This window comes from Orcinus orca, chromosome 9 (genome assembly GCF_937001465.1).
Source record: "Orcinus orca chromosome 9, mOrcOrc1.1, whole genome shotgun sequence".
Classification (NCBI taxonomy): Eukaryota; Metazoa; Chordata; class Mammalia; order Artiodactyla; family Delphinidae; genus Orcinus; species Orcinus orca.
The window spans coordinates 71,091,665-71,112,703 of NC_064567.1; the positions used below are offsets into that span (position 1 = coordinate 71,091,665).

Sequence of the window (21,039 nt, forward strand, 5' to 3'; positions counted from 1 at the left end):
TCACTGACTGCTACTGCTACCTGCCTAATAATTGTTTTTGGCTCCCCGTAAACCTGCAGCCAGAAAGGTATTTGAATTTTCCCCCTCTAGCACTTGCAAATCCGATTTTTATGTATAGCTAAGTGCTCTTAGCTTTTACTCTATCTACTACTGGGGCCTGGTTTCTAGCAAGCCTGTAGCTACGCCAGATCTGGCCTATGTAATGCTGTTTGTAATGAGAAATCTAAACAGGGAATGGCAGTGAGGCATGGCAGGAATGTGTTTCCATTGGAGAAGTCAGTGTAGAGAAAAAGTGTAAGCAAAGCCGTGTGCAGAAGGCCTTTTCAGCTGGCCAAGACGGAAGACTAATGTTATTGTACATAGGCTGTTACTGTGCCAGCCCTTCCTCACAAATTTGCTTTCTCTCTCTCTCCCCTCTCCTGAACTCCCTTCCTCCCCCCTCCCTCTTTCATCTACTCCTTCTCCTTCTCTTTCTCTCCCTCTCTCTTCTGCGGGCTCTGCTCACTGTTTGCTCAGGTGGACAGTGACACCATTTGGAATGAGCTGCACTCGTCCGGTGCTGCACGCATGGCTGTTGGCTGTGTCATCGAGCTGGCTTCCAAAGTGGCCTCAGGAGAGCTGAAGGTGAGGTCTGGATTGCATTAAGTGTGGGAAATCCAGAGAAGACGCTGAAACAGAGATGTTGTTGTTTGGGAATTGTGGGGAGTGTGGTGTGGTAATAAAAGGAAAGGGGCGGAGGGAAGAGGGCAAAGAGATGGCCACTAAGGTGTGATAATAACTAGTGTGTAGGTAGGTAGTAGCTGATCGTGCTCCCAGGGCCTTCCTCTCCTTGGGGAAACTCTGCGGTTAGGGCACTCTGGTGTATTTTTAAGAGCATAGAAATGGTGAGTAAAGCTATGGTCCAGGTTAAAAATACCCAGTATATACATACCAGTCATGCCCTCCTGGGATTCTCTTTTGAAGCGACATAAAACATATGATTACTGAGTACTGTGTATAAGCTCAGAATACCACCCAGAGAGAAGGGGGTGGGGGTGGGGAGAAAGGTAAATATCAGATGGGAAGGATTGGGAGGAAGAAGGAAATTGTTGACTAGAAGGGTAATGATCCAGAGTATGTTTTTCCATGAAAGAACTTCAGAAATGAACTACGCTTTATTGTTCTTTTCTTTTTATGGTCTCTTCTTTTCTACATCATGTGAAAAGAACAATGTCCAAACCCCAACGTTTCCCAGTCTAAACAATTTATAAAAGCCAGAGACCTGACAGACGTTGACACTTTATTTGGTATTTTAACAGTGCTATTTAAAGGTATACCATGTGCATCTTGAATGCAGTTGCCCCAATAAACTTTGTTGGTGCTAACATAGCTTTTTAATGCACTGGTTCACACACTTCATAATGAAATCTGGGCAGTGATTGATTTGGTATTTTTAGCAATTGTGGAGCTTAGGGGAAATATATTGTAACCAACAATATAGGCACTGCGAGTTTTGTTCATCTAAAATAAAATCTAATTAGGATTATTTTTCTTTATGCCTAATGAATTTTTATTCAATTACACCTGACTATTTCACTTGTGATTAAAAATGCAGGGTAGGAATGTGCACTTTACAACACATTGTCTGCCCCAGAAGTCTTTGCTCTAACTCTTTAAGTCAAAACCTACAGAAATAGCATTATGATAAGGTGGGCTATATTTAAATATATATATATATATATATGTACCTCATGTTAAGTTGACATGATCAGCATTAGGATATTAATTGCTCATCTCAGGAGATTTCTTAGGCCATTAATGTGGTGCTTAATACTCAGTCTTTACCTTTGATAATGAGCTATTTATTGAAATGAAGAAAGGAATCAGCCTTATGGAGAGGTTTTGGCTGTCTCCCAGTAGCACTTGAGGAATAATTCTTCCTGTTTGAATATGTCACTTGTAGCACTAGAATCAATTGACATTTCAAAAGAAGTATTTAAGTCTTATTTTCAAAAGAATTCAAATGACAGACAACAGCCAGGCCACAATATTATAATTTTTAAAAGATTATGCCAGCACAGACCCACTTAATAAAAAACAAAAATGATTGTTAGCATTTCACAGTTTCTAATTGTTTTGATTTTGTTGAAGTTTAATCAGTAATTCTGGAACCTTCTCAAGTAGAATGCCCACCTGTTACACTCAAAATCATCATTGCTATTAACCTCACAGAGTGCAGAATTGCCAAATGTACGTGTGAAGAGTGTTGAACAAAAACCTAATTATATTTTTTGGGAGGTAGTCATTTAAAATAGCCAGTTACAAACAGAGTGTCAACAATATATAGTATGGACATGCTGACCACCAGCCGTACTAACTAGCATTGGCTGTTTATGTTAAGATCAAGGATTCATACAAATGCTTTTCCTCCGCTTGGTTGAGAAATCAGCAAGTATGATTAAAAAAGAGAAGAATAGGGAAAAAGAGCCAGCATAAAAATCAAGAAACATTGATCCAGGCTCTGCCACTTAAATTCTGTGTCACTTGTGGCAGATCACTTAATATCTCTGGGCCTCAGTATCTCGTTCCACGAAATCAGCAGGGTAGAATTGATAATGTTGAAGGTTGTACCTGGTTTTGACATTCTGAGCTATTTGCAAATGAGAAGTGGATCTGGTTATCAGTTACATACACCATGACATACCAAATAGTAGATATTCCACAACTGATTTCACCTTCCTTTGCTGAATATTCCAGGCAGTGTAGCTGGTTTATCTTTCTGATTGTTAGCCCAAAGTAAAAGTCCAAGACAGGCAGGACCATAACAAATGGACTAGTGCTGACAGACCAAGAGACTGAATCCTTTTATTGCTAGTAATTTGATGAGGCCTATGGGAATGCCACTGTAGATAGCCAAGAATTGTGGTAGATAGCCATGTTCAGGGACCTCTAGCTAACCAAAAATGTTACTCAGTGTCTACCTGTTCCAGACTCCAGTATGACTGGACAGGTACACCTGCTGGCCAGGAGCATTAGCACTCATGGCTGTGGAGTCACTTCATTCAGATGTAGGAAGAAAATAGGGAAGCTTATTTGAGGACACTGGTAAGTTATCCTCTGATAAGAGATGTGAACAAAGAAAACTTCAGTGTTTTGTTTATCATTTTCTGCATCTACATTCAGTTCTCACATGTTCTACCTCTTTCTCCCAGTAAATCTATAACTTGAAACAACATTGACATATTGAAAGACTGCATTTTGTGAGTCTGCATTCATTTTGCTTGGAAATTAGAGAAGAATTAAGAGCTTTATTTCAAATAGGGTGGGCCTGGATGGGGTGCCGAACTGAGAGGTTCGAGATAGCTGGAGGGAGGTCACCAAACTCTTAGGGGCTGGGGACCTAGGAGATAATAAGGGCGCCCAAACAAGGAAAATGCCAAAGGCAAATTTCATTACCTGGAATTTTTCCTTGATATTAAGCTTGATCATGATTGTTCCCCTAACTTTTGACAGGTTCTGCCCTTTCTTCACCTGCAGATACTAATGGGCTAAAGGAATTAGAGGTATAATCCAGGCCCAGGGAGTGGGTCTCATGTTGATGCTTAAACTAAGCATGTGCAACAAACTACAGCAGTAAGTGGGTGTATTTTTTGCACAGCATGGACATGCTCAGTGGAGTTCAGTGGAAATTATGGGGACTTTCAAGTTTTCCAGGTTTTTAACAAGATAATTTAAAAAATCCATGCAAGTGGAAATTTCTCAAACCTACAAATACCCAAGTTGGCTATTTCTCAGAATCTAGAACTAGGGAACATAAGTATTCTGGAAATGCTGACATGTTTGTTGTATTGGAAACTATAATTGGAAGAATAGTTATCTCAAAATGGTTTTATTGTTCTAAAGGTCATTTAAGGAAGTATGTCTAGAAATAGAAATATCTTTAAAAGATGAGCATTTTTCAAGTTATAAATATTCAATATTTTGTTCAAAAAATGGTGCCAAATATGTTACCTTAAAGTATATAATTTTTATTTGTCAGTTATGCTTCAATATATCTGGGGAAAAAATGATTCAACAGTAATCTAGCTTTACTATAAGAATGCCCTTTGATGCCATTTTGGCAATGCTGTAATTTCATAAAACAGTAAAAATTGCTTTAGTTGTCTGGAAATTTTTGTCAAGAAAATTCCCATCTGATTATCTGAAAAATGTATGGATTTCTTTACTGTTTGAATGGATATTGTGATATCATGTTGCTAATAATACCTGCCATTCATTAAGTATCTACTATAGATTGGACAGTTTACATGTAATTTGTCATTATTCTCACAGTGTCCACCAAAAGTAAGTACCACCAATAGGATACCAGCTCAGAGACATCAAGTAACTTTTTAAGATCCTGCACACAGTTTAATAAATGGCAAAGCCTGTAAGTGTCACAATTCTCTCTTCTCTTTCAACACTTTATAAGGAATTTCTTGTAGAGGTGGCACAAATATGTAAGAAAAAAGGGGTTAAAGCTATCTTTTTAAAATAGTCTAGATTCTTTCCTTTTTATTACTGTAAAACAATACATACAAAAAAATGAGTTACATTAATAACTTACAAATCATAATAATATGGTTGGATGTGAGCCCTTCATCCAACTAAAGAAATAGTACTGTGCTAACACTATTAAAGTTCTTTCAGTACTTATCTCATTCCTATCTTTTGACCCAGGAGTAATTATTAATCTGTTGTATTTTTTAAATTATTCCTTTCCCTTTAATAGTGTTAACCATATGTTGTAGATCTTTATAAAAAATGGAATCTTATTGAATGTTTTATTCCTCAGATTTCTCTCCCCCAACTTAAAATCATGTTATGAGGATTTATCCTATTTACATAGCTGTGATTTATTCATTTTCCTTGTACATCATAATTTGTTTATTCATTCTTCTGTTGGACAGTATAGTTGTTTACAGGTTTTTGCTCTTTTGATCAGTGCTGCTGTGAACACTCTTGAACTATGACATAACTAAGAGTAAAATGGTAAGCTCCTAGGATAGAAATATAATAAATTTCAGAGAGTAATGCAAGGTAGAATTCCGAAGTCATTGTGCCACAATGACATCAGCAAAAATAACAGTTTAAACCTCTGAAAATTCTTCACTCCATGAAATCAGTGATGAAACTGGCAAAATTTATCAGAATTAATTTTTAAAAATCTTTTGTTGGAGTATAGTTCCTTTACAATGTTGTGTTAGTTTCTACTGTACAGCAAAGCGAATTGGCCACATATATACGTGTATCCCCTCTTCCTTGGATTTCCTTCCCATTTAGGTCACCACAGAACAATGAGTAGAGTTCCCTGTGCTAAACGGTCTGTTCTCATTAGTTATCTGTTTGATACATAGTAGTGTATATATGTCAATCCCAATCTCCCAATCCCTCCCACCTCCCTTCCCCACCTTGGTATCCATATGTTTGTTCTCTATGTCTGTGTCTCTATTTCTGCTTTGCAGATAAGTTCATCTATACCATTTTTCTAGATTCCACATATATGCATTAATATATGGTATTTGTTTTTCTGACTTAATTCACTCTGTATGACAGTCTCTAGGTCCATCTACGTCCCTACACATGACCCGATTTCGTTCCTTTTTATGGCTGAGTAATATTCCATTGTATATATGTACCACATCTTCTTTATCCATTCCTCTGTTGATGGATATTTAGGTTGCTTCCATGTCCTGGCTATTGTAAATATTGCTGCAGTGAACATTGGGGTGCATGTATCTTTTGAATTATTCTCCAGGTATATGCCCAGGAGTGGGATTGTTGGGTCATATGGAAGTTCTATTTTTAGTTTTTTAAGGAACCTCCATACTGTCCTCCATAGTGGCTGTACCAATTTACATTCCTACCAACAGTGTAAGAGGGTTCCCTTTTCTCCATACCCTCTCCAGCATTTATTGTTTGTAGATTTTGGGGGGATGGCCATTCTGACTGGTGTGAGGTGATATCTCGTTGTAATTTTGATTTGTATTTCTCTAATAATTAGTGATGTTGAGCATCTTTTCATGTGTTTGTTGGCCATCTGTATGTCGTCTTTGGAGAAATGTCTATTTAGGTCTTTTGCCCATTTTTTAATTAGGTTGTTTGTTTTTTTTATACTGAGCTGCATGAACTGTTTGTATATTTTGGAGATTAATCCCTTGTCAGTTGCTTCATTTGCAAATATTTTCTCCCATTCTGAGGATTATCTTTTCCTCTTGTTTATGGTTCCCTTTGCTCTGCAAAAGCTTTTAAGTTTCATTAGGTCCCATTTATTTTTGTTTTTATTTTCATTACTCTGGGCGGTGGGTCAAAAAAATCTTGCTGTGATTTATGTCAAAGGGTGTTCTGCCTATGTTTTCCTCTAGGAGCTTTATAGCGTGTGGCCTTACATTTAGGTCTGTAATCCATTTTGAGTTTATTTTTGTGTATGGTGTTAGGGAATGTTCTAATTTCATTCTTTTACATGTAGCTCTCCAGTTTTCCCAGCACTACTTATTGAAGAGATTGTCTTTTCTCCATTCTATATTCCTGCCGCCTTTGTCATAGATTAGGTTACCATAGATGCGTGGATTTATCTCTGGGCTTTCTATCCTGTTCCATTGATCTATATTTCTTCTTTTGTGCTATCAACCATAGTGTCTTGATGACTGTAGCTTTGCAGTATAGCCTGAAGTCAGGGAGCCTGATTCCTCCAGCTCCGTTTTTCTTTCTTAAGATTGCTTTGGCTAGTCGCAGTCTTTTGTGTTTCCATACAAATTGTAAAATTTTTTTGTTCTAATTCTGTGAAAAATGCCATTGGTAATTTGATAGGGAAAAAAAGAAAATTACAGACGATATCACTGATGAACATAGACACAAAAATCCTCAACAAAATACTAGCAAACAGAATCCAACAACATATTAAAAGGATCATACATCATTATCAAGTGGGATTTATCCCAGGGATACAAATATTCTTCAATATACGCAAGTCAATTGGCGTGACACACCACACTAACAAATTGAAGAATCAAAACCATATGATCATCTCAATAGATCCAGAAAAAGCTGTTGACAAAATTCAACACCCATTTATGACAAAAACTCTCCAGAAAGTGGGCATAGAGGGAAACTACCTCAACATAATAAAGGCCATATGTGAGAAACCTGTAGCAAGCATCATTCTCAACGGTGAAAAACTGAAAGCATTTCCTCTAAGAGCAGGAACAAGACAAGGATGTCCACTCTCGCCACTGTTATTCAGCATAGTTTTGGAAGTCCTAGTCATGGCAGAGAAGAAAAAGAAATAAAAGGAATCCAAATTGGAAAAGAAGAAGTAAAACTGTCACTGTTGGCAGATGGCATGATATTGTACATAGAAAATCGTAAAGATGCCACCACAAAACTAGTAGAGCTCATCAGTGAATTTGGTAAAGTTGTAGGATACAATCTCTTGCATTCCTATACACTAACAATGAAAAATCAGAAAGAGAAATTAAGGAAACAGTTCCATTTACCATTGCAACAAAAAGAATAAACAACCTAGGAATAAACCTACCTAGAGAGGAAAATGACCTGTACTCAGAAAACTAAAGATACTGGTGAAAGAAATCAAAGACAACACAGACAGATGGAGAGATTTGCCATGTTCTTGGATAGGAAGAATCAACGTTGTGAAAATGGCTCTACTACACAAAGCAATCTACAGATTCAGTGCAAATCCCTATCAATTTACCAATGGCACTTTTCACAGAATTAGAATTAATTATTTTAAAAACCCAGGAAATTAACCAAAAGCTTGTAACATCTCAGGAAGCATGTATTCAAAAGAAAACTGGCTAAATCTTCATGAGAACAGTGAACTTTGTGGTATTTTAATTCACCCTTTCTCATTTAACCCTTTCCAGCTCCCCAGTAGTCTCATTCCAAATGAAAACCAATAATTTAGCAGTCTCCAGACAGGGCAGAATGGGGCTGAAGCTTCTTCAAAGCCTCATTCCCAGAAAATTTTCATTATTTGGCCTGTCTGGTCCTTCAGTACAAGTCCCCAGTTACAAAGTTGTCTTTGTCTGGACTTAGAGTGAAAAGCCTTTCCTCAGAAGCACTTGTTGAAAAAAATTAAAGGTAATTGATTAACTTATGGCTGCCTGAAGTGGTGGACAACAGTAGAGAAAACAACAAACTAACCAAAAGCTTCCAGAAAAAACTGGGGAATGAGATGTGCATAAGCACTATGGCAAGCCCTATCAGACTCCTAAGAATCTAGAAGGTCATGTGTCTGATAGGGCTGTGTGCATACTCAGGGCTGTGTTCACACCACATCAGGAAAGACTGAAAGGCCCTAAAGTCTCATCTCAAGCTGACTTTGAGGCTCTGCTCAAACCAGAAGTAAAGGCCAAGGAAGAGCTGTCAGATCGCAGACCCAGTATTGAAAGTGTGTCCAACACACATGGGCATGGCCCCTTATAAAAGGCTGGGGACTGTTGGTTCCAGGCATTTAAGGAAATCTCTATCTGATTATTAACTGACCAACCACTGAGTTAAGCAAACAAAGACTTCAGTCCCACACTCAACATAGAATACAGTCTTTATAGAATTAGTTCAGAAGAATCAACAAACGAACAAAGCAACAATGACAAACCCTAGGGAGTGGTAAAAATCTGATTTCCAGAATTGTCATATTATATTGCTTAAAATGCCCAGTTTGCTACATAAAATTATGAGAGATGCAAAGAAGCTCATGAATTCACATGAAGAAATAATGAGCATCAGTAAAAGTAACTACATAAATAAATATAATTGATAGTATAATTGTATTTTTTGTTTGTAACTCTTATTCTTCTCTCAGATTTAAAAGACAACTGCATAAAACAATAACCATAAGTCAGTGTATAAAGATGTAGTTTGTATAACAGTAGAAGCATGAAGTAGGGGATTGGGAATGGAGCTATATAATAGCAAAACAAAGTTTTTGGATACTGTTAAAATGTGGCTCATGTCTGAACTAGATTGTTAAAAGTTAAGATGCTAAGTATAATCCACTGGACAACAGGCAAGAAAATAACTCAAAAATATATTCAAAGAAATGACCAGGAAATTAAAATGCTACACTAGAGGATACCTATTTAACTTAAAAGAAGACAGTGTAATGGAGGAGTTGAGGAACAAAAAAAGGTGACATATAGAGAACAAACACCTAAGTCATTGTGCCAATTTCAAACCCCACCAGCAGCACATAAGAATTTCCAGGGCTCTCCACTTCTGTCTGTGTTTGGCATTTTCACATTTTTAAATGTTTACAAATCTTATATGAAAGTATGCTCAATATCACAAATCATAAGGAAAATGCAAATTAAAATCACAATGAGATGTCACCTCAAACCTGTCAGAATGGCAACAAATAATGAATGTTGGTGAGGATGTGGAGAAGAGGGAACCCATGTACACTGTTGGTGGGAATGTAAATTGGTGCAGCCACTATGGAAAACAGTATGGAGGTTCCTCAGAAAATTAAAAATAGAACTACCATAGGATCCAGCAGTTCTACTCCTGGGTATATATCCAAAAAAGCAAAAACACTAAATCAGAAAGATACATTGAACCCTATGTTCATAGCAGCATTATTTATAATAGCCAAGATATGGAAATAACCTAAGTGTCCATCAGCAGGTGAATGGATAAAGAAAATGTTGTATATATACACAATGGGATATTACTCAGCCGTAAAAATGAATGAAATTTTGCCATTTGCACCAATGTGGATGGGGCTGGATGGTATCATGCTTAGTGAAGTAAGTTAGAGAAAGGCGAATACTATATGTTTTCACTTGTTTGGGGAATCTAAAAAAAATCAAACAAGAAAATATAACAAAACAGACTCACAGATACAGAAAATAAACTAGTGTTTACAAGTGGGGACAGGAGCCAGACAACGGAAGGAGATTAAGAGGTACAAACTTCTAGGTATAAAAGTATAAGGATATAATGTGCAGCATAGGTATTATAGCCAATATTTTATGATAACTTTATTTATTTTTGTAAATTGGAATATGATTGCTTTACAATGTTGTGTTAGTTTCTGCAGTACAGTGAAGTGAATCAGCTATATGTATAACCATATCCCCTCCCTCTTGGACCTCCCTCCCCCCCATCCCACCCATCTAAGTCATCACAGAGCACCGAGCTGAGCTCCCTGTGCTATACAGCAGGTTCCCACTAGCTATCTAGTTTACACATGGTAGTGTATTTATGTCAAACCTAATCTCCCAATTCGTCCCACCCTCCCTTTCCCCTCGGAGTCCATACGTCCATTCTCTACATCTGTGCGTCTATTCCTGCCTGGCAAATAGGTTCATCTGCAAATAGGTTCATCGTCTATTCCTGCCCTGCAAATAGGACATCTGTACCATTTTTGTAGATTCCACATATGTGCATTAATATATGATATTTGGTTTTCTCTCTCTGGCTTACTTCACTCTGTGTGACAGACTCTAGGTCCATCCACATCTCTACAAATGACCCAATTTCGTTCCTTTTCATGGCTGAGTAATATTCCATTGTATATATGTACCACATCTTCATTATCCATTCATTTGTCATTGGACATTTAAATTGTTTCCATGTCCTGGCTGTTGTAAATAGTGCTGCAGTGAACATTTGGGTACATATGTCCTTTTGAATTATGGTTTTCTCAGGGTGCATGCCCAGTAATGGGATTGCTGGGTCATGTGGTATTTCTATTTTTAGATTTTTAAGGCACCTTCATACTGTTCTCCATAGTGACTATCAATTTACATTCCAACCAACAGTGCAAAAGGGTTCTCTTTTCTCCACACCCTCTCCAGCATTTATTGTTTGTAGCTTTTTTGATGAAGGCCATTCTGACTGGTGTGAGGTGATACATCATTGTAGTTTTGATTTGCATTTCTTTAATAATTAGTACTATTGAGCATCTTTCTATGTGCCTCTTGGCCATCTGTATGTCTTCTTTGGTGAAATGTCTGTTTAGGTCTTCTGCCCTTTTTTTTTTTTTTTTTGCAGTACGCGGGCCTCTCACTGTTGTGGCCTCTCCTGTTGCGGAGCACAGGCTCCGGACGCGCAGGCTCAGCGGCCATGGCTCACAAGCCTAGCTGCTCCGCGGCATGTGGGATTTTCCTGGGCCAGGGCACGAACCCGTGTCCCCTGCATCAGCAGGCGGACTCTCAACCACTGCGCCACCAGGGAAGCCCTTCTGCCCATTTTTTAATTGGGTTGTTTGTTTTTTTGATATTGAGCTCCATGAGCTGTTTGTATATTTTGGAGATTAATTCTTTCTCCATTGCTTCATTTGCAAATATTGTCTCTCCTTTTGAGCGTTGTCTTTTCGTCTTGTTTATGGTTTCCTTTGCTGTGCAAAAGCTTTTAAGTTTAATTAAGTCCCCTTTGTTTATTTCTGTTTTTATTTTCATTACTGTTGGAGGTGGGTCAAAAAAGAACTTGCTGTGATTTATGTCAAAGAGTGTTTTTCCTGTGTTTTCCTCTTAAGAGTTTTATGGTGTCTGGTCTTACATTTAGGTCTTTTATCTATTGAGTTTATTTTTATGTATGGTGTTAGGGAGTGTTCTAATTTCATTCTTTTACATGTAGCTGTCCAGTTTTCCCAGCACCACTTATTGAAAAGGCTGTCTTTTCTCCATTGTAAGTTCTTGCCTCCTTTGTCATAAATTACATGATCATATGTGTGTGGGTTTATCTCTGGGCTTTGTATGCTGTACCATTGATCTATATTTCTGTTTTTGTGCCAGTACCATACTGTCTTGATTACTGTAGCTTTATAGTATAGTCTGAATTCTGGGAGCCTGATTACTCCAGCTCCGTTTTTCTTTCTCAAGACTGCTTTGGCTATTCGGGGTCTTTTGTGTTTCCATACAGATTGTAAAATTTTGTGTTCTAATTTCGCGAAGAATGCCATTGGTAGTTAGATAAGGGATTGCGTTGAATCTGTAGATTGCTTTGGGTAGTATAGTTATTTTCACAATATTGATTCTTCCAATCCAATAACATGGTATATTTTTCCATCTGCTTATGTCATCTTTGATTTCTTTCATCAGTTTTATAGTTTTATGAGTACAAGTCATTTGCCTCCTCAGGCAGGTTTATTCCTAGGTATTTTATTCTTTTTGTTGCGATGGTAAATGGGATTGTTTCCTTAATTTCTCCTTCTGATTTTTTGTTGTTAGTTTATAGAAATGCAAGAGATTTCTGTGCATTAATTTGGTATCTTGCAACTTTACCAAATTCATTGATGAGCTCTAGTAGTTTTGTGGTGGCATATTCAGGATTTTTAATGTATACATCTGCAAACAGTGACAGTTTTACTTCTTCTTTTCCAATTTGGATTCCTTTTATTTCTTTTTTCTTCTCTGACTGTTGTGGCTAGGACTTCCAAACTATGTTGAATAAGAGTAGCAAGAGTGGACATCTTTGTCTTGTTCCTGATCTTCGAGGAAATGCTTTCAGTTTTTCACCATTGAGAATGATATTTGCTGTGGGTTTGTCATATATGGCCTTTATTTTGTTGAGCTAGGTTCCCTCTGTGCCCATTTTCTGGAGAGTTTTTATCATAAATGGGTATTGAATTTTGTCAAAAGCTTTCTCTGCATCTATTAAGATGATCATATGGTTTTTATTCTTCAGTTTGTTAGTGTTGTTTATCACGTTGATTGATTTGCGTATACTGAGGAATCCTTGCATTCGTAGGATAAATCCTACTTGATCATGATGTATGATCCTTTTAATATGTTGTTGGATTCTGTTTGCTAGTAATTTGTTCAGGATTTATGCATCTATGTTCATCAGTGATATTGGTCTATAATTTTCTTTCTTGTGATATCTTTGTCAGATTTTGGTATCAGGGTGATGGTAGCCTCGTAGAACAAATTTGGGAGTATTCCTCCCTCTGCAGTTTTTTGGAAGAGTTTGAGAAGGATAGGTGTTAGTTAGCTCTTCTCTAAATGTTTGATAGAATTCGCCTGTGATGCCATCTGGCCCAGGACTTCTTTTGTTGGAAGATTTTTAATTACAGTTTCAGTTTCATGACTTATGATAAGTCTGCTTTATTTTCTAATTCTTCCTGGTTCAGTCTTGGAAAATTGTACCTTACCAAGAATTTGTTTATTTCTTCATGGTTGTCTATTTTATTGGCATATACTTGTTTGTAGTAGTCTCTTTTAATCCTTTGTATTTCTGCAGTGTCACTTGTGATTTCTCCTTTTTCATTTCTAATTTTATTGATTTGCATCCTCTCCCCCCGCCTTTTTTTTTTTTTTTTGGATGAGTCTGGCTAAAGTTTTATCAATTTTCTGTATCTTCTCAAAGAACCAACTTTTAGTTTTATTGATCTTTGCTATTTTCTTCATTTTTATTTCATTTATTTCTGCTCTGATCTTTATGATTTCTTTCTTTCTACTGAGTTTAGGTTTTCTTTGTTCTTCTTTCTCTAGTTTTTTTACATGTAAGGTTAGATTGTTTACTTGAGACTTTTCTTGTTTCTTGAGGTGAGCTTCAATTGCTATAAACTTCCCTCTTCGAAGTGCTTTTGCTGGGTCTTGCTGCTAAGATGAGGACCTCTGGGAGACCTCACTCTGACGCATATTCCCTGGGGTCTGAGGTTCTCTGTTAGTTCAGTAGTTGCGACTCGGACCTCCTACTGCAGAAGATCAGGTTGGACCCCCGGCTTGTGAACCAAGGTCCCGCAAGCTGCGCAGGGTGGCAGAAAAAAAAAAAGGAGCAGAAAAATAACAGAGAGTAAAAAATAAAATAAGATTAGAAAACTAACAGATATGGTAGAAAAAATTAAAATATAGATGAAACAACAACCAGAAGGTAAAACAGAACCACAATAACATAAAAGAGAAAAGAAAAAGTAAAAAGAAAAGCTAGAAAAGGCCTTGGCTGTAGGGGGTGGGGTTTAGTCAGGGGCTGGGTTTTGGCTGTGGGCAGGGCCTATGTTTAGGACCCACAGGGCTGGAAAAATCCCTGGGCAGGGGTGGGGGAGGGCATGGGGCTTAGGCTCAACACAGCAGGAGGGGCCCAGGAGTGCCTCTGGCCTTGGAGGGTGGAGGACCAGGTACTGGATCCCAGCTGGCTCCCTCAGCCAAAGTGGTCAGGGGAAATGCTAGGCACATTTCCCCACCCCCATCTTCTGATCTGGGAGGGTCCCTCCCCATTGGCCTCTCTTCTTCTTCCCCACCCTCCCTCCTATGCTCCTAGGACCCCTGTGGCTGAAGGGGGCCCCGGAAGGCAGGGGACCAGACCCTCAAGCCCCACAGGCTTCCCAAGGCCGAGTAGGCAGGGGAAATGCCCAGCGCACTTCCCCTGATCCCGCGGTTCTGGAGGGGCCCCCTGACCACACCGTCTGCCTTTCCTCTTCTCCCCCCGCCTCCCTCTTATGCCCCTAGGATCACTGTGGCCCAGAGGGGGCCTTGGAGGGCTGGGGTTCCGGCCCGGGAGCCCAGCAAGCTTCCCGGGGCCGAGTGGGTAGGGGAAACGCCCGCCATGCCTCTCCTAATCTTCCGGTCCTGGAGGATCCCCCCCAACCGTCTGCCTCTCCTCCTTTTCCTCCCTCCTCCCTCCCACGCCCCTAGGACCCATGAGGCCAGAAGGGGCCCTGGAGATTGGAGGACCAGCCCTGGGAGCCCAGCAGGCTTCCCGGGGCGACTGGTCTGGGGAAGTACTAGGTGCACTGCCCCCTGATCCTGCAAACCTCCACAGGTTCCCTCGATGTGTGGGAACCCCTCCCCTCTCCCAGCCACCCCTCAGGGGCGCCAGTCGTGTCCATCCTCCACTTCTCTACCCCCTCACTCCCCCCCACATCCTACCCGGTCGCTCTGGGGTTCTTCCCGTCTCCTCGGGCGTCAAGGTCCCCCACCAGTGTCCGGCAGGTGCCCTAGCTGTGGGAAGACACAAACTCCACATCCTCCCATATGCCGCCATCTTGACTCCACCCCATGATAACTTTAAATGGAGTATAATCTATAAAATCTTGAATCACTATGTTGTACACTTGAAACTAATATAGTATTGTGAATGAAATATACTTCAAAAAATAAAAATTAAAATATTTTAAACATATATTTTTACGTATTTATAAATTTAAAATATATGTATTTATAAATTTGAAATAAATAATAACAAATATTTTAAAATAAAATAAATGTTTGCCAACCTTGTAGGTATAAAATGTCACCTTATAATGAACCTCTGTTATTAGATATGGACAAAATAAGATCGTTATATCCTTCTTTAACCTTTTATTAATATTTATGCCTTATCTCAAGTAAAGCCTTTTGTCCTCAGTTATATTTGTATGATATTAATATAGCATTTTTAGTTTTTTTTCTTTCCTAGTATTTGCCTAGTTCATTACTTACCATCCCTTTTCTTGTGGAGTTTGTCTTTGCTGTATACTAGGTCTATCTCTTATAAATAGCTTAAGGCTGGATTTTGCTTTCTAATCTGACTGTCTATTTTAACTGAGGAGTTGAATTTATTTCCATTTATTATGGTCAATAGTATACATAATTGCATTTCTATCATAGTTTGTTTTTTCTTTGTCCTACCATTGTGTGCACCCTTTCTTTCACTCACCCTTTGCTTTCTTTTCAATTGAAATATCTCATTCTCTGTTACCTCTAATTTTTAAAACATACACAAATTATTTGTATTATTTCAGTAATTATCATTTATAAATTTAACCTATTTAAGAAATCTTAAACTTAATCACTTTATTCTCTTCACTAACAACACAGGAACTTTAGAATGTTTTAAAGGCAATTATCCTGTCCTAATTTTATGCTATTATGGTATAGTACTTTAGCTTTATCTCTTTTGTAAAAGTAATATCAGCAGTGAGACATTATTAACCTGTTTATATCATCAGTGTTTCATTTTACTTTCCCATATATTTACCATTTTCCTTATTCAACATTTATCTTCGTATCTGAAACTTCCATTTCTTGTTTTCTTTCTTCCAGCACATTTTTAGAAGTTTCTTTAGTGACAGTTTTTCAGTTTTTGTTTATCTATGATATCTTTTTGCCCCCATTCTTGAAAGATAGTTCTGTTAAGTACACAGAGTTGACAGTTTCTCTCAGCACTTTAAAGATCCTCCATGCTTTTCTGGCTTCCAGTTTTGATGTGTAAAATAGCAGTTACCAATCTAATTATTATTTCGTATAGATATTGTGTCTTTTCTCTCTGATTGCTTCTAATGTCTTCTTTCGACTTTGATATTTGTATTTTGCTTTCCATGTGTCTAATAGTGGATTTTACTGATTCAAAATTGTTTAAAATATATATTAACAAAACTAAAGTTTAATGTAACTTTTGGATACATTACATATAAATCCTTACATTATCCTTACATTTATACATATAAATCCTTGTATTATCCCTGTAAGGATACACTGTGATAAGTCACCTGCATCAGACTAAAAGTAACCTTGCTGATTTTCAGTCATTAATTATTCATTTATAAAACAAATATATGTAGAGCATATTTTCAGGTGAAAATTAGTACTATGGAGAAAGAACAAAGCATGAAAAAGAATTAGAGCGAGACTGCGGGAGAGGGCTACCTCTGTTAGTTTTTGTTGTCAAGAAGGCCTTAAAGATTGTTAAGGAGAGATTTGAGGTAAATGAAGTAAGGGAAGAATCATATAGAGAAGTGGGAAAGAGTAGTCCAGACGAAGCAAATACAGAATCTCTCTTGTAGAGTGGACTGAATAAGTCTTGACATGTTTAAGGAACTGCAAGGAGGCCTGTGTGTCTGGAGTTATCTGCAGAGGGGCTAGCAAGAGATGATGTTAGAGAGATAGTCAAGAGCCAGATAATGGGTTGCGTGCGCACGCACGCACACACCCCCACACACACAATTATTTAGCATACATATGTATGCATATATAGGTACCATTAAAAACTAAGAGTGTATTTCTAGCTTTGAGAATAAGGATAGCGATTACATTTTTAAACTTCTGATTATAGATAAAGAAACTGAATTGCCATTTCAAATACATTTTGCCATGAATTTGGCCTTCCTTAAAATTTTATACTATTTTCTAACCTAAAGTTGTACATCAAATAAGGTATGAAATGGAATATTTGTGTTGACCCCAATTTTGACGAAGGTCCCAAGCTGAGGACAATCGATGTTAATTATGTATGATAGACACCTCTTCAACGGATTCATTAAAAGATAGTCAAATAGGCCTGCAGTTATCTTACCTAATCCAGTTTATATACCAGAAGACTAGATAAGAGAGATGTGATTGATGGAAGATTCTTTAAAAGGAATTTAAGTATTTTGGCTATTTTGCTTTGTTCCCTTCTTTGCTTTCCCCAACATAAGCCAAATGGTGAAGGAGTCCAAGGAAATTGCTTATGTCTGAAAATGGGAGGAGTGGCTTTTCAGTCCTTAGCTTGATACATGGTGAGTTACAGAAATTTGTAGGATCATTCTAGACTACTACCAGGGTGGGGCATGAAAGAGTTCACTAGGGGGACTGACATATGTATCAGGAGTTTGGGAGTTGTATAAAGATAGAAGAATGTCCAAGCTTGTCACCTAGAGAGGGCAAAGTAGAGAGCTGGCTGAAACTTTCATGTGGGTAGGTTGAAGAGAGGGGGCTGAGCAGCTGTAGTGAAACTCACACTGTTGGTAGGGCAAGGACTTTAAGGACTTTTTTTTCCTTGTGGACCAGTGGACACTTTGGATGGAAGCCAGATCTGATAATCTCGGAAGTATCTCACCAAAGAGGTCTACCTTTCAAGACAAAAGGCCCTCAGGAGAATATGACTGGAGATGTTTGAAAAAGCTGATGACGGCTTGTAAGGTCAACCAATGAGTGCATTGCCCACATTAGTGAACTTTGCAGACTGGAGGTCACTGACAGTGTCCCTGAAGAACTTGTGAGTGCTCCCATTGGAAGAGGGACAGCATTGGATCTGCCATGACAGAGGGCGTTTGAAGAATCCATAGAGATCTCCAAATTGCACTGCTAATCCAAAGTCTTCATCCTTTTTATTCTTCCCACTCTCCACAGCTGGAAGATCCATAAGCACAGCATGAAAATAGTAGAGCAAGAAAGGAAAAAATATAAACCGTATGGCCTCCTCCCCCAGCACACGTAGATTTTCACCCACTGCTGGTCCCTGATTCTGTGGGTCAGCAGGTCAGTGGGGAGACACTCTCAATTAGATGTGACATTAAAGAGTTTAACATTAAAGAGTTTAGACTGAACTGGACGTTTTAATATCTAAAGATGAGAGTGTTCCTATAGCTGAAAGTGATCTGAAAAGCTTTGGAGTATATCAGATAAGAACTAAAGAAAGGTTAGTGCTGGGAGAGAAATAATGCCATTTCCTTTCTATACCATTCCTAATTTAACCCTAATATATGGGTGTATTAGTTTTCTATTGCTGCTGTAACACATTACCACAAATTTATTGGCTTAGGACAGCAGTAATTTATTATTTTCAGTCCTAGAGGTCAGAAGAACTCTACAGGTCTCACTGCAGCCCTGCTAACACCTTGATTTTAGCCCAGTGAGGCCTGTACACTTCTCCAGCTTAATCAGGTTTTGGCTGAATTCATTTCCATTTGGTTGTGGAGACCATGTGGTCCCCACTTGCTAACTAGCTGTCAGCTGGGGGCTGCTGTCAGCTTCTACAGGACTCTCTCCATTCTTTGCACATAGCCCCTATGTGTCAAAGCCAGCAAGAGGGCCTAGAACCCTTCTCAAGCTGTCATTTTTGTGAACTTTTTCTATCATTGCAACTCTCTCTAACCCTTTAAGAATGCATATAATTTGAACAGGACCATCTATATAATGCTGAGTACCTTTGCCATCTCAAAGTCTGTCATGGTAATCATATGTGCAGTCATATCTTTTGTCATTGAAGGTAATATTCACAGATTCTGGGAATTAGGAGGTAGACTTTTTTGGGTGACTTATGTCTTCCACAAACAGTTACTCAAAGTTCAAAGTAGATTCCTTCTTTAATGTTCTCACTGTATATGGCTGTAAGCTATTTAGTAATCACTTGAGATTTTTCAAAAATAGGTAGTTTATTTTTTAATCAATGTATAGTGTACATTGAATTGAGTGTACAGATTTTCAAGTGTATGAAGTTGTTTGACAAATGTCTATACCTGACTACCACCACAAATTATCTGATATTTAAATCACCCCAGAAAGTTTGCTCATGCTCTTTGGTCATTTTCCCGCTGGCAAACACTGATCTGATTTTTCTGATAGTCACCTAATTTTTCCTATTATGGAACTTTATATCCGTGGCAGTATATAGTATGTAGAAATTTCTGTGTGGCTTCTTTCACTTAATATAGTGTTTCTGAGATACATCCATTCTATTGCATGCATCATTTAGCTTATTAACTTTTATTGCTTAGCAGTATTCTATTTTTATTTAACTTTTATTTTCTTTAGGATACAAACAATATAATTTCCCCTTAGTTTAAAAATGAAAGTTTCTACACTCTTAAAAAAAACTAGTGATAATTTTAAATGGTAGGAGCTATTAACTCCCAATTTGGTAATTGCTGACTTACCTCATTAAAAGTTAATCTGCCAAATTGTAGATTAATTTTTTTATTGAGGTATAGTTGATGTACAATATTATATAAGTTTCAGGTGTACAACATAGTCACAATTTTTAAAGGTTATATTCCATTTATAGTTATTATAAAATATTGGCTATATTCCCTGTGTTGTACTATATATCCTTGTAGCTTATTTATTTTGTACATAGTAGTTTGTACCTCTTAATCCCCTACTCCTATCTTGTCCCTCTCTCCTTCCCTCTCCCCACTGGTAACTGCTAATTTGTCCTCTCTTTCTATGTGTCTGCTTCTTTTTGTTATATTCACTAGTTTGTTGTATTTTTTAGATTTCCCATACAAGTGAAATCTAAACATACAGTGAAAACATACAGTATTTGTCTTTCTCTGTATGACTTATTTCACTTAGCCCAATACCCTCCAAGTCCATGTATGTTGCTGCAAATGGCATAATTTCATTTTTTATGGCTGAGTAATTTTCCTGTGTGTGTGTGTGTGTGTTTATTCCACATTTTCTTTATCCATTCATCTGTTGCTGGACACTAAGGTTGCTTCCATATCTTGGCAATTGTAAATAATGCTGCTATGAACATATGAACATTGGGGTGCATATACTTTTTCAAATTAGTGTTTTCATTTTTTCAGATATATACCCAGGAATGAAGTTGCTGGGTCATATGGTAGTTCTATTTTTAGGTTTTTGAGAAACTTCCATACCATTTTCCATAGAGGTTGCACCAATTTATGTTCCCATCAATAGTGTACGAGGCGAGGGTTCCCTTTTCTTCACATCCTCACCAACATTTCTTATTTGTGGTCTTTTTGATGATAGCCATTCTGACAGGTGTGAGGTGATATCTCATTGTAGTTTTAATTTGCATTTCTCTTATGATTAATAAGCAGTATTCTGTTTTATGAATATTACGCAATTTGTTAATTCATTCCAGTTTTGGACTATTATGAATAAAACTGCAATGCAGATATTTTTCAGTCTCTTTTTAGGCCTATGTTTTTATTTCTCATTGTTAAATGCCTAGGACAGAAATAATTGTTATAGGGTAAGTGTATGTGTATCTTTATAAGAAAATGTTAAACTGTTCTCCAAAGTAATTACTATTTTATCTATAGAATCTGTAGTTTTGTCATCGCTCTCATTCCTGAGAGTGGAAATTTGTGTCCTTTCTTTTTTTCTGATCAGCATGGCTAGAAGTTTATCAATTTTATTGATTTTCTCAAAGAGCCAGCCTTTGGTTTCATTCATATTCTTTATTTTCTATTTCACTGATTTGACCTTTATTATTTCCTTTTTTCTGCTTACATGGGGTTTTATTTGCTTTTCTTTTTCTAGTTTTTTAAGGTGGAAGCTGAGTTCACAGACTTGAGACTTTTCTTTTTTTCCCAGTATAGACATTTAGTGCTAGAAATTC

At 37.7% G+C, this 21,039-nt stretch overlaps 1 protein-coding gene across 1 annotated transcript in view; it reads left to right on the plus strand.

The window, feature by feature from the left end:
- Positions 1–567: 567 nt before the first annotated feature.
- The window catches only part of LOC125960275 (histone deacetylase 9-like), a 253,045-nt gene continuing 232,573 nt past the window's right edge, over positions 568–21,039 (plus strand). Inside the window, exon 1 of the mRNA XM_049714694.1 lies at positions 568–624. Within this exon, the coding sequence (XP_049570651.1) occupies positions 568–624 (57 nt within the window). The remainder of the gene's footprint in view (positions 625–21,039) is intronic.